This window comes from Aplysia californica, unplaced genomic scaffold (genome assembly GCF_000002075.1).
Source record: "Aplysia californica isolate F4 #8 unplaced genomic scaffold, AplCal3.0 scaffold01119, whole genome shotgun sequence".
NCBI classification, from domain to species: Eukaryota; Metazoa; Mollusca; class Gastropoda; order Aplysiida; family Aplysiidae; genus Aplysia; species Aplysia californica.
Window position 1 is genome coordinate 174,041 of NW_004798389.1, and position 21,423 is coordinate 195,463.

Consider the following 21,423-nt stretch of genomic DNA (forward strand, 5'->3'; position numbering starts at 1 on the left):
ATCAAATACACAAATACTTTCACTCGTCCGTCCCCACTCCCCTCTTTCTCTCTCTTTTGCTCATAAAAACATATATACAAAAATACACAAACACATTCTCACTCACATCAAAATTCGTAGAACCTTTGAACAAAGAAATAATTCAGAGTAAAAAACGAAGAGAGAAATGACACATAATACATACACACTCCACACAAAGGTAACAAGTCAGCATGATGATGACCACGTCACACAAACAACCTTAATAAAACGCAGACAAGTCGACGTGATTACGACCACGTGACTCAAACTGTAACTATAGTAAGCCCAAGAACAAAAACATGTGATTGCAACCACGTGATACAAACGACAATAACAAGCACCAGTGACAATTGTGTGGTGATGATCTCGTGACACAAACTGTAACTTAAGCTTGCCCAGGTTACAAAAGTGATTACCATCATTTGATACAAACGACCACATTTGTGCACACAGATACTTTTTATTTTCAATGTTTCCATGCCGCTATTGACACAATTTAGATAATTTCGAAGGCGTCGGCGAGATATGTGACGACGATCACGTGACATAAACAACCCTGGGAGTTCACGTGACAGAAACAAGCATAAGAGTTCACGTGACATAAACAACCCTAAGAGTTCACGTGACATAAACAACCATAAAAGTTCAAGAATGATGAAGATCCCGTGACGCCAACAGCCACACACAAGCCTATTAAAGAATTAGTAGCCACAACTCATTCGTTTAGTTTAGTTTTAGTAAAGGTTTTACGAAGCTCGCAACTGCATAAGGTCGTATGAGCGCCTGAAGATTAGAGGTGTTGCAAGAGAGTAACAAACATAGAAAAGAAGAAGGGGAGATAAGGACGATAGATGTTTGATAGGAAAGAAGAAGCAAACCACACCAGAGCACCCGCCAACCACCCACTACTCATCGGTTTCCCATCCGAGATGAGGATCACCACGTGACACAAACAACCACACACAAGCCTATTAGAGAAAAAAGTAGAAACAACTGTTACTCACCGGTTTGTCGTCCGGGTCCCAGAGCCGCCTGGAAGGTCTGAGTGTCTTGTCCCCGTCGTGGGTGTCCCACACAGAGACGCTGATGAGCTTAGCACTGAGGGAGTGGCGGCGGGGGCCGGGCCGGGGGGAACACACCAGGACAGGTTCCGGCGGAGACATGGGGCTCGAGGATGGTGCTGTAGTTGTTGTTGATGATGGTGATGATGGCGGGGATGATGCTACTGCTAGGGTGGCTGCTGCTGCTATTGGTGGCGGTGATGGTGGTGACGGGGATACTGGGCTGGTTACTGTTGCTGTTGTTGTTGATGATGATGGTGATGAGGATGATGTTGGGGATTCTGTTGTTGCTGTCGGTGGTGAGGACGGTGATGCTTTTGTTTGTGGTGGAGGGGATGAAGGTGGGTGAAGCGACGGTGGTGTTGGTTGTGGGGAGAGTGTTGGTGGTGTGGTGAATAGATTTGGTGGTGTGGATAGGTTTGGTGGAGGAGATAGATTTGGTGGAGATAAGTTTGGAGATGTGGGGGTTGCTGCAGCTTCTGTTGAAGTAACTGGCATTGTAAGTGTTGGTTTTGTTGGTGGTGTCGACATGGCTGAAGGTGATGTTGTTGCTTGTGGTGGTAATGGAGTAGTTGTCGATGATGAAGATGACGTTGTTGTAGTTGTAGAAGCCGGCACTACAGACTGTGTAAGTGATGATGCTGTTGTTGTTGGTTTGGATGTGGATGTGGTAGTGGATGCAGCAGCAGCAATATCAGCAATATCCTGAGCATGCCCCGAGGTTGTTGTCGGTGGTGAGTATTCCAATCGCTTGTGAAGTCCCCGCCCCTCAGGCATGGAGATGGACGTGGTGGGCGGAGACTGGGCGTCACGTGATGAGTGAGGTGTCGAGATATCCAGATTGGTGGGGAGACATTGATCTAGTCCACTGGAGGGAAGGACGGACGATACTGGCGGCACATGTGCACTCACAGCGGAGTCTGAACGCGTCGAAGACACCGTAACATTTGGAGATTTCAGCTTAGAAACGACAGTTTCCTGAGTTATCTCGCTATCTTGTGAGCTGACCTTTGAACTGGTAGAGATAGAAACAATGTCGTGTGTGCTGTGAGCAGCTATTGGGGGCGTGGCTTTGACATCATCAGATTTGGCAGATCCCAATGTGGACACAGAAGGAACAGAAGCGTCATCCTGCGGTGTCACAGATTTTGGAGGAAATCCGGGAATAGATGTGATTCTCCTCTCTGGCGTCGGTGTTCTTAGTGGAGATTTGGACACGGCTAAAGGACATAACTTTATCACTGGAGACGGAGGTAAGACCTTCTCCCTCACCGGGCTGAGAGAGCCTGAAGGGGACGGTTCTTGGCTCAAATCTTCTTTTGTTGCGTCGATGTTAGCCCTGGGGCTATCGGACAAAGGTGAGCTCGGTTCAACAGAAATTGGCACAGGAACTGGTCTAGTTGTTCGAGGGAACCCAGACACACTTTTCGGCATGACAGGAGGTGGGGCACCACGTGGTTTGACCGGTTTTATCTGGTTCTGTTTGACACTCGCAAGTCCATCTGTGCTGTTGGTCACAGGTAGACTGTCGTCATCTGCGTGTCTCCTCTCGGACAGTGACATTTGTCTCACCTCCGCCACACCCCTCTCCCCGTCTTGAGTGTCTGACGACGTTGTTTTACCACCACAAGGAACTCCCTTCTGACTTGGCCTTGGACTCCCATGTTCCGTTGGCCTTTTGAAGGCTACGTCCTTGCGTACGGCAGCCATATTGTTTGTGTTGTTATTGTTATTGTTGTTGTTGATAATACTGTTCGTGACGCACCGCTGTTCCCTGGACCTCTGCAGATGGCCCATGCTCGGCGAGGTCGCTGCGATAGACTTCTGGAAGCGCTTCAGACTCTCGGCCACTGTCGGCCACGTATATTTCTTCCCTGGTGCCTTCTGGTCTTGGTCCTCACTAGGGGGTGGCATGTCGGGGGGAACGCCCTCTCTCTCGCCCTCGCCCTCGCCCTCGCCTCTCTCTGCTGGCCCAGCTCCGCTCGCGTTCACCGCAACGAGAGAAGTTTCGTCTGATTCATGTTTCTCACAAGCGAGTTTGTCGGAGACCTCAGATAGGTTACGACTGACACTCGCTGTGTTGACTGGGGGAAGAAGACCCTCTTCCAAATCATCATCATCTTTTTTCAGGCTTAAAGACCCATGCCTGGTTGATAAGCTTACAACTTCAGTGATAGCGCCCCCTGTCGGTGATAACACAGTGGGCATTTGCCCTTCTCCGCCGCGCTTATCGCTGTTTTCTTGGCTTAAACACATTCCAGAACTCTCGGGGAAGCTCGGCGTTTCTCCAACTGTACCCCGCCGACCCGTGGTCGGTAGATGGCTCTCGCTGTCGGAATTATCACCCGGGCTCCCTGACGGGGGTACTGACCCCGCTCTCCGCACGTCCACTCGACGTGACATGCTGGCTGAGCTCATGTTTTTCCCCCGAGGCTCAGAGGAAAACTGATCAGCTGATCTGTGTGAAGCGTTAGACAAGACAGGGGGTTTGTTTTGACTGTCAGCTGGGGCGGCCGTGTGACATTCTGACACGAGATTCAAACCCTTCTCATCCACAACCGTAGCACCATAACTACTTTTCTGTTTTTCTGCAGCTTGCGTACTTCGCTGAAAGCCCGTGGACTTCACCTCCCCGTCTTCGCCATATTTCGTTGACAAAGCTTGCTGTAAAACCACTGCCGATTTTTCTCCCTTTTCTAGCTCTCTCATCTTCACTACAGAATTAGCTGGCGGAACATCTCGTGTCTCATCTGTATCAATAGACTCCTGTATCACAGACGATGAAGGGGCAGGGATGGGTTTAGTCGAGTTACCCTGACTGACGTCTGGGGAAAGTCCCTTTATTGCCGGGCCAGGTTTTGAGTTAGTTTGTGGCGAGTTGGCGAGGAGAAGTTCCCTACCTCTGGTCGGGGAGGTAACTCGATCACCCCCTGGTGATAAGACGCCAGCGCTTCCCCTTTCCTCTCCTCTCACATTGCTTTGTGCGAGGCCACCGGTTGGGAGTGCAGGTATCGGGAACAAAGAGATATTATTATTATGGGGAACCGCCGCATCACGAGATGGCCTTTGTTCACTTCCCCCTTGTACCACCACTGGCGATTTTGCCTCTACATTAATTCGCTCTTTCTCCTCAAATGGATCTCCACTACCTTTTAAACTACTTTTTCTCACACTTGTCCCAACCTGACCGGAACAGCTTTGGTCCTCAGAGAGACAGATGTTTCGAACTTGAACCACTGGGGACATTTCTGCTGACTTGGCGGTTTCATCAGAGGTTTGTCTCTCTCCAAAATTCCGTGGTCTCACCGCGGGTAGCTGTGGCGAGGAGACTCCATCGATAACCTGTTTATCCCGGGTAGAATCGACATGTCTCTTCGAAAAATCGATGTCACTCGATTGAGACACACCATTACCCGAGACGGCTTTCACGAAATTCGAAACTGTCCTTTGGTCCTGTACCACTGTGCTCGTGTTCTCTGCGCCGGGTATTCGATCGAGACTCTCTGGCCGAGGGCGAGAATTCACTGCGCACATTCCTGCTACTGTTAAGACTTTCCCAACAACCGGAACCGTGTCAGTTTTGTTATTTGCGCCCTCGGTGGGGACTTGTGACCTGGTTACGCAGGAGTCCTCCAGCTGGGATAAACTATTCCCACTTCTAACTGTACCACTGACCCCGATCTCTGAACTTGACCTAGTCTTGAAACTCGCCGCTCTGTCGGTGACTGTGCCGTCTGTGAGGCCCGCGGGTGGAGTTTGTGTTGGCAAGTTGAGGGTGTTATTGCCCCTGTCTCCGACATTAGAGGGCTCCACTTTCGACACTTCACCCTCCACAACACTCTGCTTGCCTCCCACTTCCTGTTCCGGTTGTCCTGTTGTGACAACAACATCACGTGACCTGGCTGTTCCTGGGCCACTTCCGGAACTCTCCACACCCGTTCTGTTATCAGAAGGAGAGTCAAGCTGGCTGAGTGTTGTGCTTTTTCTCGGAGACTTTTCTAGAATCAACTTAGGCGAGGTACTTCTCACCCCAAGCACTTCACAGACTTCCACATCTGGAGATGTCGAGAATTCTTTCTCTGCAGAAGAGCTGTTCGGATCAAACTCCTCATCTCCCCTTATCATTGCTGATTCTTTCCGTAACTCGTCCAAGTATATCTTTTTCCATATCCCAGCGTCCCCCCTGGCCCATTTGTACTTCCTGGGTGGGGTGGGCGAGACGGGGGCGCCGGGGAGCGGGTTTTTTCCTTCCTCTTGACCACTTAGTTTCACTTTGAGCGACTCTCGAATGGCGACCACGCGCGACTTTTTCACAACCGACTTCCACCGACTAATGGCTTTCATGCCTTTGCACAGAGAGTGAGTACTTTTTGGCTCTGTGGTGGGAGAAGGTGAGTTCAAAGCCACGGCAGATGTCAGGATTTTCTTCACGAGATCAAGATTCCCGCTCTCTTCTGGGGGAACAGGAGACTTGGAGCGAGCGATATCTTGCGGCGGGGCGTCTCCGGAGGATATTCTCCTCTGTAACTCATGGACTCGTTCTAGGATGAGGGGACTTTTTTCCCTTGCTGGGTCTCGCTCTCTAGAGCCGTCTGGACGAGACGGGGACACGGAGCGACGCGTCAGCGACCTCCGCGGGGTGTCCGGACTCAGTTGAGGGGTCAAGGTCGCACTTGGGTCACTTATCCCCAAAGGTGACGTCATTGGGTTGTGTGCATGAGCCAAAGTATCAGCTCCAAGTTTTCCCTCCACCAGTTTTAATGAAGCTCTTTCGTTTTTTCCATAATTCTGCCCCGGGGAGGCTGGGCCAGTGACCTTTATGTGACCTTCCTCATCCACCAGCTGACAGACAACCGATACCTGCACGGGGCCACGCGAGCCACCCACCACGGACTGACCAGTAGAACATGCGGCTCTCTGGCTGTCAGAAAACACAACGCCACTACCACCACCACCACCACCATCGGCTACTCCAGACCTGTCTACCGAAATACCACCGACCTCTGAGACAGACGTTTTGGCTCCACCAACACTCGTGGAAGTTTGGCGTTTTTCCGCTTTATCGCGACGAGGGGATGGTGGAGGAGGCACGCGTCCTAACACAGGGGTCATCGCTTTGCACGGTTCACTGCTGCTAGAATCCGAAGACGAAAATATCCCCGAATTCACTACACTTTGCACGGATACGGGCGGTTCTGTTTTGTTATCCTCTTCAAGAGGCGAGTGCTCACCCGCTCCTACCTCCTTCTCCTCCTTCTGTCTGTCTGATCTACCCCTCGTAACGTCCTCTCCATCCACAGAAAGAGGTTTCTTACCCTTGTCATTGACATTCACCTCGTATGTTCTTTGAACCCCGAGGGTGTCGTGTTTCCAAGAATTCTTCTCATAACTCGCGTTTCTCCCATCAGGAGGTAAAGGGGCTGAGATTTTTTCCGTATTGTTGCTCACACCGCTTGTGGTAGTGCCGTGACGAGTGCTGTTTTCAGCGACATCAAGACCCTCGTTGACTTTATTGCTGAGCACACGATCCGGCACTGCAACAGCCTCGGGGCTTTGTATGTGAGAATTATGAGAAGTAATACAATCTTGCTCACCCTCCTCGCGACCCGCCCGTGCATGGGTTAACAGGCCTGGGTCGTGAGCAGACAATAGACTCGAGGAGGCTGTTGCACGTGCATTCATGAGAAGAAAGCCTGATGAGGAAAGCTCTTTCTCCTTCCCAGATGGTTCGTGTTGAGGAGCTACGGACGACGAGGGGAGGAGAGATTTTGTATTGTCAAGGTGAGTAGCGTGGGGTTGCTCACCATTACGTATACCCTGAGCCTGCTGGTAATTGTCGGCCGCTCCCCCCACCGCGCACGTGCTTACACACATCTCGCTCTCACGCGCCGAGGACGGGAGGCCAGTTTGATGATGAGCTAATGACTCGAGCGGGCGGAAGGCGCCGCAGGTTGTGATATGACCGCCACCACACACAGGCGCGTGCGCCGTGTCGGCGGCACTCACGGTCTGGGGAGCAAGTTTTTCCCTCCCCTCACCTAACTCTTCTGACCCCCAGCCACTTAACACGCCTTGCTTACCTCCTTCCACTGCTCCATCGCCTTCATTTACATTGCAAGGGTCAAGATTTACAGATGGATCAAAAGAGGTTTTGCCCCGGTCTACATCTTCCCTTCTCTCTGCAAGGTCAACCACAGCACCACAAACAACTTCTCCAACGTTCATAACTTGACCAAGCTTGGAGGAGGTAACATAATGTACTGGTTCAATTCTGTTCTCCCCACTTACCCTGAAGAAGGTATCCTCTCCCCCACGCCCTTTCCCTCCGCTGACGTCAGAGTTTTCACCAAGCATTTCAGTTCTACTATATCCAGAGCTTGGCGGAACAGAAGACATGCGTGATTTATCTATGTCTCCAACAGAAAACACACGAATCGCATGTCCTACATTCTCTGCTTCGGTCTCTCCTTTATTTCTCCCAGTCTCACATGAATACAACTCGGGGTTTTTGATTAAACCCTCGTCCATTCCCACTCCTCCGTCTCCACCTCCCCCGATATCGCTCTTACCATGAGCAAGGAACATACGAGCACTCTCACTGTCCTGACTGACCTTTGTCGTGCTATTAACCCCAAGCGAGCGATTCCCCGAAACTACAACAGACACGGGTAATTCTTTCCATCCGTCCGTGTGCTCCACATTACTACCACCGGCCGAGCTACTCAAACCGTCACACGACGAGCTCACACTTCCGCTCTCTCGCTCTGGTCTCTCGTGAGTAAAGTTACCACTGCCGTACTCCGAGTCACTCTGAGACAAGTGAACGTACGCGGATTCCGAATCGGGTAATTCCGGAACGGGTGATCGCACGTCCGAGATATATCCGCTTTCAAATAAGCTTGTCTTGATATCTTGCCCGCTGAGCGATGTCAGCATTTTAGACTGCGCTTGTTGTTGTTGTTGCTGTTGCTGTTGTTGTTGTTGTTGCTGTTGTTGTTGTTGTTGAAGATGCTGCTGTTGCTGTTGCTCGAGACTTATCCCGTGTAAAACTCCATCGATTACTGAAGGAATATTCTCATCGTAATGAGAAGAGTCAGAGGAACTGTCACTTTCGACTGACCAGGTCTTTTCGATAGCCAAAGACGACTGCGGGTGGTGGGTGTGTCTTCGGACAGAGCGGACTTCATGTCCCGCTGACCTCCGACCTCCACTACCAGGGGTCTTCTCAACTACTACACACGAGCCACTACTGTGAGAATTGTCATCGTGGTGTTTCGGAGGCGGCCTGGTTCCCGGTGACGTGTCACGTGACGTCACGACCTGTTTCCCACTACCAGCTGTTAAGCCGCTAGTCACCAGCCCGCTCTTTGAACCACGCAGTTTGACCTTGTTCTGTTCCGTGACCTTTTTGCTGTTTCCGGTGCCCGAAACGCTTGTTGGCGGTGCACGAGCAATGCAGTCGTCGCTTGCACTAGGGGCAGGGGCAGGGGAGGGGGCAGAGGACTCATCATCCTCATCCGCTTGGAAACGTTTACTTTTTTCCAACCACTTCCCTTTTTTCTTGGTAACCACGGGGCTGCTGCTTCTGCCTGACTGCTTCTGACTTTTGACCTCGACTTTCTGCATTTTATTCAGGCTCGATTGTTTTGGTTGTCCACCCCCACTCGTGGTCCCTTCGCCAGTGGACGATGACGATGACAGGGGTTTGGGGTGGACAGGAGGTGCTGCTGACCGCTGTCCGTGGATCGAGGGGGTGATTTTAGTGGGTGGGCGTGGTAAAGTCCGACCTGAGCCTCCCGTGTGTGCGACCTTGACCTCGCCCGTCTGCTGCTGGTTCCACGGCACTGTCTTGTGGGGGTGGGGCTTAGGATTTTGCGTCGTCTCATTTCCTGATTGAGCGATCTTGGCTGCCTGGGTGTGAGGGAACGAGACCTTGGATTTCTCTCTGTCACCAGATGGCGGTAATTGTTGTTGTTGATTTGAGCGAATTGGCACGGTACTTTTGCCTTGAGCGGTTTGTTTCTGTTGTTGCTGTTGTTGTTGTTGTTGTTGTTGTCGTTGTTGTCGTTGTTGATGCTGTTTAGAGTGATGTTGAAGTGAAGACTGATGTTGTTGCTGTTGTTCCGTTCGACTTTGAGCCTGTCCTGAATGGGTTGATGAATCTCGTCTCGCACGAGTGGGGTTAACGTTAACAATATAGGAAGACGTGAAAACAGAAGGGGAGGGACAGCGCCTCGTCGTATCGGAAATGGCCACTTTGGCAGAACTCATCGGTTCCACAGACATAGAGCGCACTGGTAGATTTGAGTGAACCTTATCGCCCCTTGACCTTCTCTGACGGGACGGTCTCTCACAGGTCGATGTGAGCGATGATAAGGACGACGATGACAATGATGAAAATGACGGAAGAAGAGATTTTGGCACCTGTCCTAAAGCCAGGTTTGAACTGACATTTGAGCCGCAGTAAGCTACTGAATATTCGGACAACATACCTGGACGAGGTTGTGTATCTTGCTCCGAACTGAGAATCAAAGTGGCGGTTTTCACAACAGAAGACTTAAGCACCATAGAGGTACTGCTAGCACCAGGCACACTCCCCACCTCACGCACATCCCTCTCCTCAGAACTCCGAGATAATCCACTAGCGGTGGTCAGCTGTTGGCTACTACTACTTTGTGAAGCACGTACATCCATCACCTGTGAAGTGACCGCTTGGCTGTGTGGGTCTCCACTCACCATCGATTGACCGTGTGTTGGGTCAGGCTGGTGAGGTGACAGTTCCGTCCCCTCTCTCGTGTCGCGTGCCCGTGAGCCGCTGTCGCCTGTGAGCTGTGCCGGTGTATGATAATGTCTGTCGGACGACTCATCACCGTCCCCTCCCGCCCGCTGGCCTGTCTGGGTGCCAGGCTGAGGGCACGGCCACCGAATACTACGTTCACTCGACACCACGCGCGACGGCTGGGGTTCCAGTCCTGGTGGTCGTTTTGTCGTGGTGGGGGTGACGTTGGGGGTTGGGATAAGGGGGTTGGTAATGGGGGTTGTTGGGGCGGCGGTAGCAGTGGTGTTGGGGGCGGCGGTGGCGTTGGGGGTGGAGGTAGGGATGGCGGCAGAGTGAGTCGGTTTACTCACCCTAGCTCTGACAATAACCTGAGCTCGTCTTTCTTCACAAACCTCCACCCCTCGTTCCTGTGTCGTCGGCGTCATGCCGTAAGGGAGGAGGGGCGGTTGGTGGGAGATGTGACTGGCCGCTGCTCTATTCCCAAAGACGTGTTGAGTGTGTGGCTCACGGGTTGATGATGTGGTGGACACTGTGAGCGACGTCTGGACAGAAGATGTAATGTCCACTGTAGCATCACCGCTGGACGTCTGGTACTCCTGCACGCTTATGTGTCGTTGTTGTAGCTGTTGTTGTTGTTGTTGTTGTTGTTGTTGTTGTTGCTGTTGTTGTTGCTCTTGATGAGGATCAAAGTTCGACGATAGTTGTTTGGAAGAAACAACTCGGTGCGGTTGTCGCTGTTGTTGCTGTTGCAACTCTCGTCGTTGCTGTTGTAGCTGTTGCTGTTGTACACTCACTCGAGGCGTGGATGTAAGCGGCATGTTGCTGTCCAAGTACCTCTCCTCACTGCTGCTGGCCCTGGTGTGTTCTGTGCTCCGAGCAACACACTCTCGGGCCGGACTGCTCCCCGGCGAGTGTGCATCTAGCCACGGATCGTCCTCTGATCCCTCTCGGATTCTCCTCGCCATGCCCTCCCCCGCCCGGCTCGTCCCACACCCTTCAAATTCCGCCATCTCACGAGTGAGCGGCGCCGCGGCTGCCAACAAGATATCGGAAGTAGCCGACTGAAAACTTGACTCAGAACTGGCATCCGAGTCATCCATACCGTCTCCTCCTCCTTCTCTTCCATCACCTTTTCCTCCTTCTCCTCCTTCGTTCTTTCCCTCCTTCATCCTGTCTGCTGAGCTAGTAAACCTCATTTCCTGGTCTCTCTCGATGTCGCTATCATTAACACTATCATAATCAGGACAGGCGCTATCACCCTCCGAGTCGCTCAGATCTCCGAGACCAGCCGAGTCGAGGTGTAGCGCGCTCTCCATGGCCGTGTCGTACACACTACGCTCACCCACCAACACAGTCGTGCCACCCGCCTCACATCCCAAATTACTCCTTCCTGCCTCTCCAACACCCTCCTCGAGGTTGTCTCTGTGTGTTTCCCCACAGTATATCTCCGACACCAAACCTCCGTCTCCTCCTCCTCCTACTTCTTCTAAACTTCTTTCTCCTCTTTTCCGCTGTTCATGTTCATTGTCTCTTTCCTCTTCTTCAACCTCCACCTCTCCTTCTTTCCTCCTCACCTCATGCACGTTTGAGTGTGGCACGCCGCTAGAAAATAATATATTGAAACTCCGTGGCTTCTCCCCCGTGCTATCTCCCGCTGACGGGAGCGATTCAGACCACGTCTTATCACACACCAGAGTTTTTGCAGCGTTGGGCGTCGCCCTATCTACTTTAGCTGGGAGATCCCTCTTCCCTGCCCTCCCCTTCTCCTTCTCCTCCTCCCCTTCTTCTTCCTCAGCGATACCTTCGTTTCCTATCTCTCCCTCCGAAACCAAAACATTCTCCCCCTTCGTATCTTCAGCAAACGACTTTATAGAAAGCTCCTCCGAGTTTTGACCAGAGCTGTTATCGTAATCATAATCACCATCTTCACACTCTTCCTGCGATTGTGCGCTGACCCCCTCCACGTCATCACAATCCCCATGTTGTTCACTTGAGAGGGATGGGAAATGGTCAAACTGACCATTGTTAATTTGGGTTTGAAATTGATCACCCTGGTCTTTGATAATGTCACGAGAGACAGCGGACGGTTCTAAGCAGCTACGTTTTGAGCAGTTACGATCAGTGTGCTGGCTGTTTTGAAGACCTGTATTGCAGTCGTCACTAGCATCATCGGCCCTTGCTTCAAGTCCAAGGCCCTGGAAAGCTGTTTCAGAGACGCGTGAGTCACTACCGGTACTTCTTGAGTGACCACTGTCCAGTAGTTGTCCAGATCTAGATGGACCCGAGTCCAACCCAGGTGTTGTTGTCAAGGATCGCTCACTATTATGTTGGACCTCATGGCTCCCACCCTCACTAACAAAGACGTGGTTATCGAAGTTTCTAGAACTGTGATTGTTATTATGTTCGGACGGAGATGCGTTTCTTGTAACCTCACACCTTCTATCTGAATGAACGTCCGATTTAGCGCTGCTGCCAGGCTCATCTATCGTGGAGGCCTGAAGGGCAGTGACCTTCATGACGTCATTATCAAGGAAGTGGTCAGCGGGGGATGGAGAGGGAGTAGGAAAGGAAGAACATTTACCTCGGTTTACGACGTCGTAGTCTTCTTCTCTTCTCTCTCTATCCATGCGTTGGTCAGCTGTTCTAGAGTGGTCATCGTCACTAACCAGAAGTCCGGCCACGTACTCCCGGGCATCGTACCGCTCCGCAGAAGACACACTTGTCACGTGACACACAACTCTATCAGTAGAATCCTCGTCACGTGATATCTCCTCAGTCACAGCGTCACCACTGACAACAATACGAGAAGTACAGGCATTACTCTCATCACTGTCACCGCGGCCGTGAGTATCCACCGAACGCTTACGAGTGATCAACTCTTGTTGTTGTTTTTGTTGTTGTTGTTGTTGTTGTTCAGGTCCCGATACGCACGCGCTTTCCCCTTCTACAACTGTCTTCGAGCAAATCGCGCGTTCACCATCGCTTCCTTGTTCTGCAGATATAATTTCGGCGTTGCTTCGCGGCGGCTCATTTCTTTGTGAGGGGTTTTTCGCTTCCCCCTCCCCTCGACTCGCCACGCTGAACTCGACCAGCCCTCGGCCGTTCAATCCCCGCGTGTATTCTCCGCCGTTTGAGGAAATACGAGAGCTGTTCGAGAGGTTTTCTTCCTCGTCGTAGCCTGCTGCTGCTCTCAGAATCTTTTCTTTGCCTCCGTTTATCGAGGCCTGAGCGAGGGGGGCAGGAGATTGAGGGGCAGGGGTGTGATGGGCGGGGTAGGGGGATGAAGAGGAAGACTCAGAGGGCGGGTGGGAAAGGGGTTGTGAGCGGTTTTCCGACAGCTCTGCGGGGATATTCTGTGGGTTGGGAGGGGAGGGGTGCGGCGTGGTTCTGGAAGGGAGCGGCTTTGAAGACGAAAGTTCCGATAAAACATGGACGGAGGGAGAAGTCGCGGCTGCTTCGTCACGATGTATGGGGAAAACAGACGTATCTGACGGGTGTAAAGCTAGCGGGGGTGCTGGGTTTTCGCGGGCGTGAGTGCTTGACGGGCCTGCGCTATCGCTGTCCACACGTGTGATCTCTACACCTGGTGGGACCTGGGGGGTGGCGGGTGGGGGAGATGTGGGTGTCACTGATGTTTTGGCCTTCAGTGTAGGTATACTGGCAACGTCATAGCCACTACTACTATTTTGTTGTTGGTTTTGCTGCTGCTGTTGTTGCTTTTCTTCTTCTTCTTCTTCTTCTTCTTCTTCTTCTTCTTCTTCTTCTTCTTCTTCTTCTTCTTCTTCTTCCTCCAAGCGCAGAGCTGATTCATCAGTGATTTTAGCATTTGTCAAAAATCCCTCTACCACAATCATTTTGTCTTTGGTAACTATTACATCATTTGCATCCACTTGGCCATTGAATTCTGAAGTCGCCGGTACATCATTCCGGCTCAGAACACCTGCCAACCCCTCTACTAAATCTCCACCGCCCGTGAGAAAGCGAGCCGGTCTCTGCCCGCGGTCACTCACCCCTGACCTCTCACTAGCCACAACCAGCACGTGGCTGCCTGTTTCACCTCTCTCATCGGCGGCGTCTCCCTCTCTCTCCCCATCCCCTCTCTCATCGGTGTCTCCCCGCCTCTCCCCATCACCGCCTAGAACCTCGACTTGTGTGGGCCCCTCACCTTCAGGCACATACCCGGAGGGATAACTCTGCCATTTCTCAACACTCGCGCATTTCGTTAAGTCTTCACCAGTTACTTCCCTTCTGCCATCTGCTGAGGGTGTGTTTTTCTTCTTTGCGCGCCCGCCACCAGACGCGAACGAAGCTCCAGTGTTTATCTTATTGCTCTTCACCTTAATCCTTCCTGCTTTTGTATCGGAGTTTCTATTAATGAACTCTGTTTCTCCCCGAGGCAAGGGCGCTTCGGTGTGTTGTTTGTTGTGGGCCATCTGCTGCTGTCTCGCGACCTTCCCGCCCTGTAAGGGGCTACCAGTTCTCGAGGCGATCTTCATCGTCTGTGATCCACACCTGGAGGTCGGAACTTTTGATGTAAGAGTCGTGTTTTTCTTGGCCTCAACGACACTTTTGTTAGAGTTGTTTGCACTCGTGGCTTTTCCAACAGATTTCGGATCTCTTGCCGACCTCGTTCCACGAGCCTCGCTGGGGTCGCTCGCGCGAGAACTGTGTGACGTCACTGAGCTCTTCACTGACGTAACAGAGCTCCGGCCTGACGTCACTGACGCAGTGTCATCGTCGAAGCGACTGTCGACAGAACTTTCCCTGGTAGAAGCAGCGGACGCAGACGAACAAGGTCTTGGGGATGGGGTTAACCTGGCTATTGAGGAGAGCCCAGCTCGTGTTTGAAGAGTCCGGCTCGATGTCGAAGTTTTACTTGAAACCGTCGATGATTTTCGGACTTGCCCAATCTTTGACGTCTTGGCCACCGAGGAAGATTTCTCAATTTTAGAAGTCATCTCGCTACCTTCTGTGGGTGTCTTCTTTTGAGTCGAGGCCGAGACAGGCTGTGTTTTCTTTCGACTTATACCGCTCCTTACAGCCTTTGCGGAGCCTTCAATAATTGCGTCCCCGAGTGCTTCGTTTGAAGTACACGTATTTCTTTTGGGGTTTTCTGTTACTTTAGCTGACCTAGCGGTGGCCGTTCCACGATCTTTTGAAGTTTGCTCAGGATTGGACAATGAAGACATTTTTTTGACAACATCTTTTTTATTTCCTGCTCTCGTAGGCTTGACATTTTTAACATCATCAATCGAGCGAGTTGGCGATTTTTCTTTGACGAGACCGTTTTCAATATCTTTGACATTTTTGCTCATCGCTGGCTTGCTTTGCCGGTGGCTCTGTTTACCTCCTCCTCCCACCTTAGTTTGACCTTTGCCCTCAGCACTATGGCGGCCACCTCCACTGACCTTTTCACTGCCTTCTGAACATTTGACCTTTCTCAGATTAAAGCCGCCCTCTTCTCTCTCCCCCGCGGACTGGGGACCGCTCGTTTCCTCAACTGCTATTATAGCCTGCACTTCACTCAGCTCGGTCCAGTCTGCGGGATCGATATGCCCGTTAATGTCCATGCTTTGTTCCGTTTGACCTGGTCGGCGGCCACTGTCCACTCCAGATAGGCGCCTCTCATCAGTCTCCGGGCATACCGCATCACCGTCGCCGTGACCTCTCACCTCAACGTCTATCCCAGACGTCACATGATTACATGAGATCGATATTCCTTTCCGGTCAGTGGAGGACAGACCCTCCTTCTCCTCCCTCTCCCCCTCACCCTCTCGCTGTATCGGACACTCGTCTTTCTCTTTCCAGAACTCGGGGGAGGCGATTTGATCAATGCTATCGGCTGTAGACACAACGGAAACTGCTTTAAATGCATGAGTCTCCTTGTTATCTCTTCCTTCCAGGTCTCCATCTCTGCCTCCACTTCGAGTGCCCAGTAAAGAACTCTTATCATTCTTAGTTTGAGCCTCAATTTTTTCTCCACTTTTCTTTGCGTTCACTTTCTCCTTTTTCGTGCCCTTAACAAGAATCCCCGATTCGTTAATTTTAGCAGCGGTAATTCCCGATTTCGTGCGATCCGCCGGTAATGAGGAACTCTTGGTATGCTTCACAGTGTTTGGTGCCTCGCTAGGTTGGCGCCTCGCCACGGGTAGGAGCGAGGGCGAGTCCCGGGAAGGTTGGCGAGGGTTCGCTGACTTGGTGGGTGTCGAAGGGTGGGGGATGGAGCGAGCTGATGATGATGAAGGACAGGGTGATAACGACGATCGTTGTGACTGCGGACGAGACGACGATGTTGTTGTGGTTGGAGGTACCATACGAATGGACGAGGATGAAGCAGATGGCGGCGAAGATGATAACGGTTGGGAAGACGACGATGACGGTGATAAAGGTGAAGATGCTTTAGACGAAGGTTTTAAAGTAGATTGACTAGTTTTAGAGGGGACATTTTTATCCACAATTTCTCTTTCTATAGAACTTCGTGTAGACGAAGCAGGGCTTCTGGAAGGACCTTTCTGGCCCCGCCCACCCGGTGGATTGACCTTGAGGGACATAGGACCAGGGGAACGAGAGACTGACCTCTGACCCCGAGGTGACGGAGAGGCGTTTCGTTTACCCGAACCTTCGTGCCCAAGAATGAACTTTTTGACCTCTTTCTCGAGGTCACCAGGTGATGGCAGAGGTGACAGAACGTCGGCAGATGACGTCACACCGTTCCCGTTACGTTTTCTGCTCACTCGGGGTGATGTAGCGGCAGAACCAGGTTCATTACAGATGTTCTCTTTGGTAGAAACCTTTCTCGAGATGGACGATGTTGTTTGGGTCTTTCGTGCGGGTTTACTTTTGCCGATGTCAAGGTCAGTTGCGTTACTGTCCGACTGAGTTTTTCTCGGGTGGGCGGGGTCACTTTTGACAGTCCGAAACGACGACGACGACGACGACGAGACATTCGACCTTCCTGTCTTGCTGACGGTAGCCCCAGTCACCCCGGCTTGTCTCGCGCTTTTCTCGCGTGTTTTCGTCGTCAAGGACGCCGCCGATCTGTCTCCAGGTGCTGTAGCCATCATGGCTTCTCCCCTGACACCTGTAGAACATTTCTTCTCCTTCAAAGCACCGCGCAAGGATTTCCCTTTCTGCGATGCGGCTCCTTGACGAACGAAACTCGTCGTCTTCGCAGAATCATCTCCCACCTGTTCTGAACACGAAGACTCCACACTGCTTTCTCTCTGCACATTACGAACAGTTGACCCACTAAATGTCGCTGTTTTATTCACTCTCTTTGTTGCTAAGTGCCCAGGTCTATTTATAGTCACCTTCTCCGCCATTCTCACTGAAGCGTTTGAGGGTCTTGGTCGTGTAACATTCCGGTCGGATTTTGGCGACAGAGAAGAAGAGGAAGATTTACGACCAGAATTCACTCTGTCTATAGGGATTGGTGGCCGGTAATTTCTCTCTGGAGAATACCGCGGTGGGGCGAACAGTCCTTTAAGATCGGCGGAAGGTCCGCTACTCGGGGCGTTCTGTGAGCCGGCGCACTGAGCTCCCCGCTGACGTAGTAGACTGGCCCGGGTGTGGCGCACAACGACACCTCGCCTGGGACTTCCGGTTCGTGAAGAATTCCGGTCGACGCTGGCTGTAGAGCGAGGGGAGCCTCCTGGCTCAGTAGACTGACCACTAGGCCAAGTAGTCGTATCGCAGTTACGTCTCTGGTCGCAGCTACGTCTGTGATCAGATGACGACCCGTGTGCCCCTCCGTCTCTCGCTGATCGCTTTTCTGTTTTATCACTAGCCCTGATTACAGCCTTCGATCTTCCTTCAACAAATCGAGTTGCGTCCCCTTTTGCGAAAGGCCTCAGACCAGGGTATGGCTTACCGCCTTTGCCGCTAATTCCTCCGGCCAAACGACGGCTATCCCGCTGATTACACCCCTTGACCCCGGCCCAGTCCGTCTCGCGTCCTTCGCGTGTGAGGGGAGGCGCGTGCTGGTCGACGGGCGATTGGCGGGTGTTCCTATCACTGGCCTCAGACACTGATGAGGAAGAGCTGCGACACCGTGTCCTGTTGGGGAAGTGGTGGGGTCTGGTTTTCCTCACATCCTGACACTGGTCGAGCCTGTGTCTTTGTCCACTCACACCACCCGCCGGTCTGGCCTTTCCCCTTCCTTGACCACTGGGAACAGCACCCCGGGTATTGCCTCTTGAGGCCCACGCCGAGCTTGGTTCAGATGAAAAATCTTCTCTCTTTTTCTCACTCGACGACTCGCTGGCATCATCTTCACCCTCTGCGTTCTCTCGTCCTTTTCCCGCGTTCTCTCGCTTCTCACATCTCGCTTCTCGTCCGTGCTCACGTCTCTCTACCACTTGACCTTCGCTTAGGTCCCTTGACGATGTCAAAGACCAGACACAGGGCGAATTTCCCGCGCGTGTATTCAAATGAGGGGAATCGTCCTCTTGTTCGGTCACTCGCCTATCTACGAGCGAGTCATTCACGAGTGTGGGAGAATCAGAATCTCTCGAGGCTGAAACAAGCGCAGTTTCGACTCCACCTTCTCGAGGGGTTGTGATAACGCACTCAGTGCCCGAGTCTAGTGCTGTGTGACACGGCGACACGTCATAGAGGGACGATGAGTCATCTACTGTGTTGAATCCTGCCTCCTTCTTTACCCGTTGTGCTGTGTCAACAAACACGCGCTCTGAAACACACTGTGTACTAGCACCTAGAGTGACACATTCCTGCGTGCCTTCCCTCTGAGTCGTGCGTTTGTTATCGTGGGTCCAGCCTGTAACTGTAACGATTTTATCACCTGTCGACAAATGGCCCGGTCCGTTTACGACAGATTCTTGCGTGGGAATTTGATCTCGACAAGTTCCCGAGCTGGAAACACAATCGCTGTCGTGAACACGGAGATCTGACGAGAGATGCGGTGGCTTGGTTGCGCTTTTGTCGAGGAATTGTTGCGTCTCCCGAGGGGAGCTCGAGGGTTGGTGACTCGGGACAGAGGGTCGATTGTCCCCTCTCAATTCTGCGACCCGGCGTTCTAGCGTGGGCGCGTAGAGAGAAGGAATGTCTCCTGCATTTGACAATGTCGCTCGAGTGGTGAACTCTTCAAAGTGGCTCGAATCGGCAGGTGATTTACTGTGGCGTGTGGGGTATACACTTGTAGGATGTGCTGTGATTGGTGGGGGATCAACGACGTTCTTCTGGGCTGTACTAGAGTCATAGAAAGTTACGTTGCGGTTGCTGTTGATATCACTGTTATTGTTGCGACTGAAACTGCAGCGACTGTTGCTGTGGTTGTTGTTGTTGCTGCTGCTTCTACTGTTGCTATTGTTATTGTTATCGTTGTTATTATTGTTATTATTGTTGTTGTTGTTGTTGTTGTTTCCGTTTGTGGTGTTATCTACGAAGATATGACAGTTTCCTTCAGCTCCAACAGTCTTAGATGCTGCCCTGTCGTTGAGGGTGGTAACTGGTCCACTCACAAGAGTGTGTGGGGGTACAGGGGGATGGGAGCGGTTTGAGTCTGTGGGAGACACAGGGAAAATAAAAGTTATAATAACAGATAATGCCAGTAGCAGTAGCCTGCATCAAGGGTGATAGAGAGAGAAAGAGAGAGAGAGAGAGAGAGAGAGAGAGAGAGAGAGAGAGAGAGAGAGAGACAGACAGACAGACAGACAGACAGACAGACAGACAGACAGACAGACAGAGAAAGAGAGAAAGAGAGACAGGAAGAGAACGAGAGAGGGAGAGAGGAGGGAGGGGGAGGAATATATACAGCACCTGTTATAGCAACATCAAAGCTACAGCTGTCAACATGAGACGACTTTCAGATCGATAATACAAAGAAAGTTAAAACACAATGGAAAAAGGCTAGTCTCAAACAGCTGCTGCTCCCAGTGATAGAGTATTACAGATATGAATAGCCAACACTTATTACTGAAATAACGGTATCAGATATTGTCCGCAAGGTGTCAAAATGTATCAGGCCCACAAAGTAAAATTGTATAGGAGAGAGAAAACACTGTATCATTCTTCTAACAAATGTACCTACATTAAGTATTCTTTCTTGCTTTCTTGCTTTTTTAACATTATAACTTTAATTTTAATAACATAATTTTGAACACATCAACCGATAAAACAAATTAAAATAAAACTTTTAAAAAATAAAAAAATTTTAAGAATTTTTTTTGGCTAGGCACATTTATTGTACCAGATGGCTGACGACATGCCGGTACAAATCGTAACCTTAGAAGTACACAGTTCTATCTGATATTTACGGCCGTTTTGAGTTACTTAAATCATGAGGTCAGAAACCTTTAATGTTCCTTCTGCTCTATCAAAATTGTAAGATTATTCGGAGTCGTTACCCACTCAACGGAATACATTGGAAAAAGCTTGATGTGTTGTGAAAGTCAACATTTTGCTTGCCAAATTTCTCAAAAGTAGGTACTAAGTCTATAAAACGAAAAATTATAGAAAGTATGACTTTGGTAAGAATAAGACTGAATAAAACGAGAAACCGACACATTTTACGGTACTCAAAGCTACAGAACTATGCGTCCAGAGCAGAAAACCCTTTTCCATTTTTAAAAAATAAACAAAAACACACACGAACGCACATACACACAGACAGACAGACACACAAACATAAACGCATACACACACACACACACACACACACAGAGAGAGAGAGAGAGAGAGAGAGAGAGAGAGAGAGAGAGAGAGAGAGAGAAATAGAGGGAGAGATGTATCGCCCTTACACTTCTCCTTGTTTGTATTCGTTACTCTCTTGTAACACTTCTAATCTTACGTACTTATATGACCTAATTGTGATGCTTGAGTCGTGAAATTCTTACGAAAACAAAACACAAAAAGTAGCGGAATTAACTAATGTGTTATTAGTCGTTGCAGAAAAAAGGGTATAGAAGAATGAAATGATAAAAAGATAAATAGCCTACAGAATAAATGAAAACAGAAACAGAGAAATAAGCTGTAGTAAAGAAATACACCAATAAATTTTTTTAAAAAGAAAAAAGTGAAAGAATGAATGAATGAAAAATATAACTGAATGAATAATGAAAGCTGCACAAGTAAGTCAGGATAATTAACATAATTTGTTATGGTACAGAACTATCCGTAACAGGAATTCTCTTGAATAATATAATTCAAAGTCTTTGCCCTTGGTTCTATAGATGTAGATCCAGCTATCAAAATACGACTATCACATTACTGAGTGCGTGGGAACAGCGTCGCTTATATGACTCTGTCACGGAATTTGTCAGTTGTACTTTTTTGGAAAATTAAAGGGCTCTTCGAGTTTTCTCATAGACTAAAATGATAAAATCCTAGAACGGGCACTGCCATGGCCGCAGATCTTTTCAGTGAACAAAAACTTCGTTCTCTGTCTGTCTGTCTGTCTGTCTGTCTGTCTGTCTGTCTGTCTGTCTGTCTGTCTGTCTGTCTGTAGTCTGACAGTCCGTCTCTCTCTCTCTCTCTCTCTCTCTCTCTCTCTCTCTCTCTCTCTCTCTCTCTCTCTCTCTCTCTCTCTCTCTTTCCTATAAAACT

General features: G+C 50.5%; 1 protein-coding gene across 1 annotated transcript in view; it reads right to left on the reverse strand.

The window, feature by feature from the left end:
* LOC101858756 (microtubule-associated protein futsch) overlaps positions 1–19,451 on the reverse strand; it is an 88,119-nt gene extending 68,668 nt beyond the window's left edge. The window contains exon 1 of the mRNA XM_013090037.2: positions 1,026–19,451. Coding sequence (XP_012945491.2) covers positions 1,026–17,183 — 16,158 coding nt within the window. The 5' untranslated portion in view covers positions 17,184–19,451. The remainder of the gene's footprint in view (positions 1–1,025) is intronic.
* Positions 19,452–21,423: the final 1,972 nt, after the last annotated feature.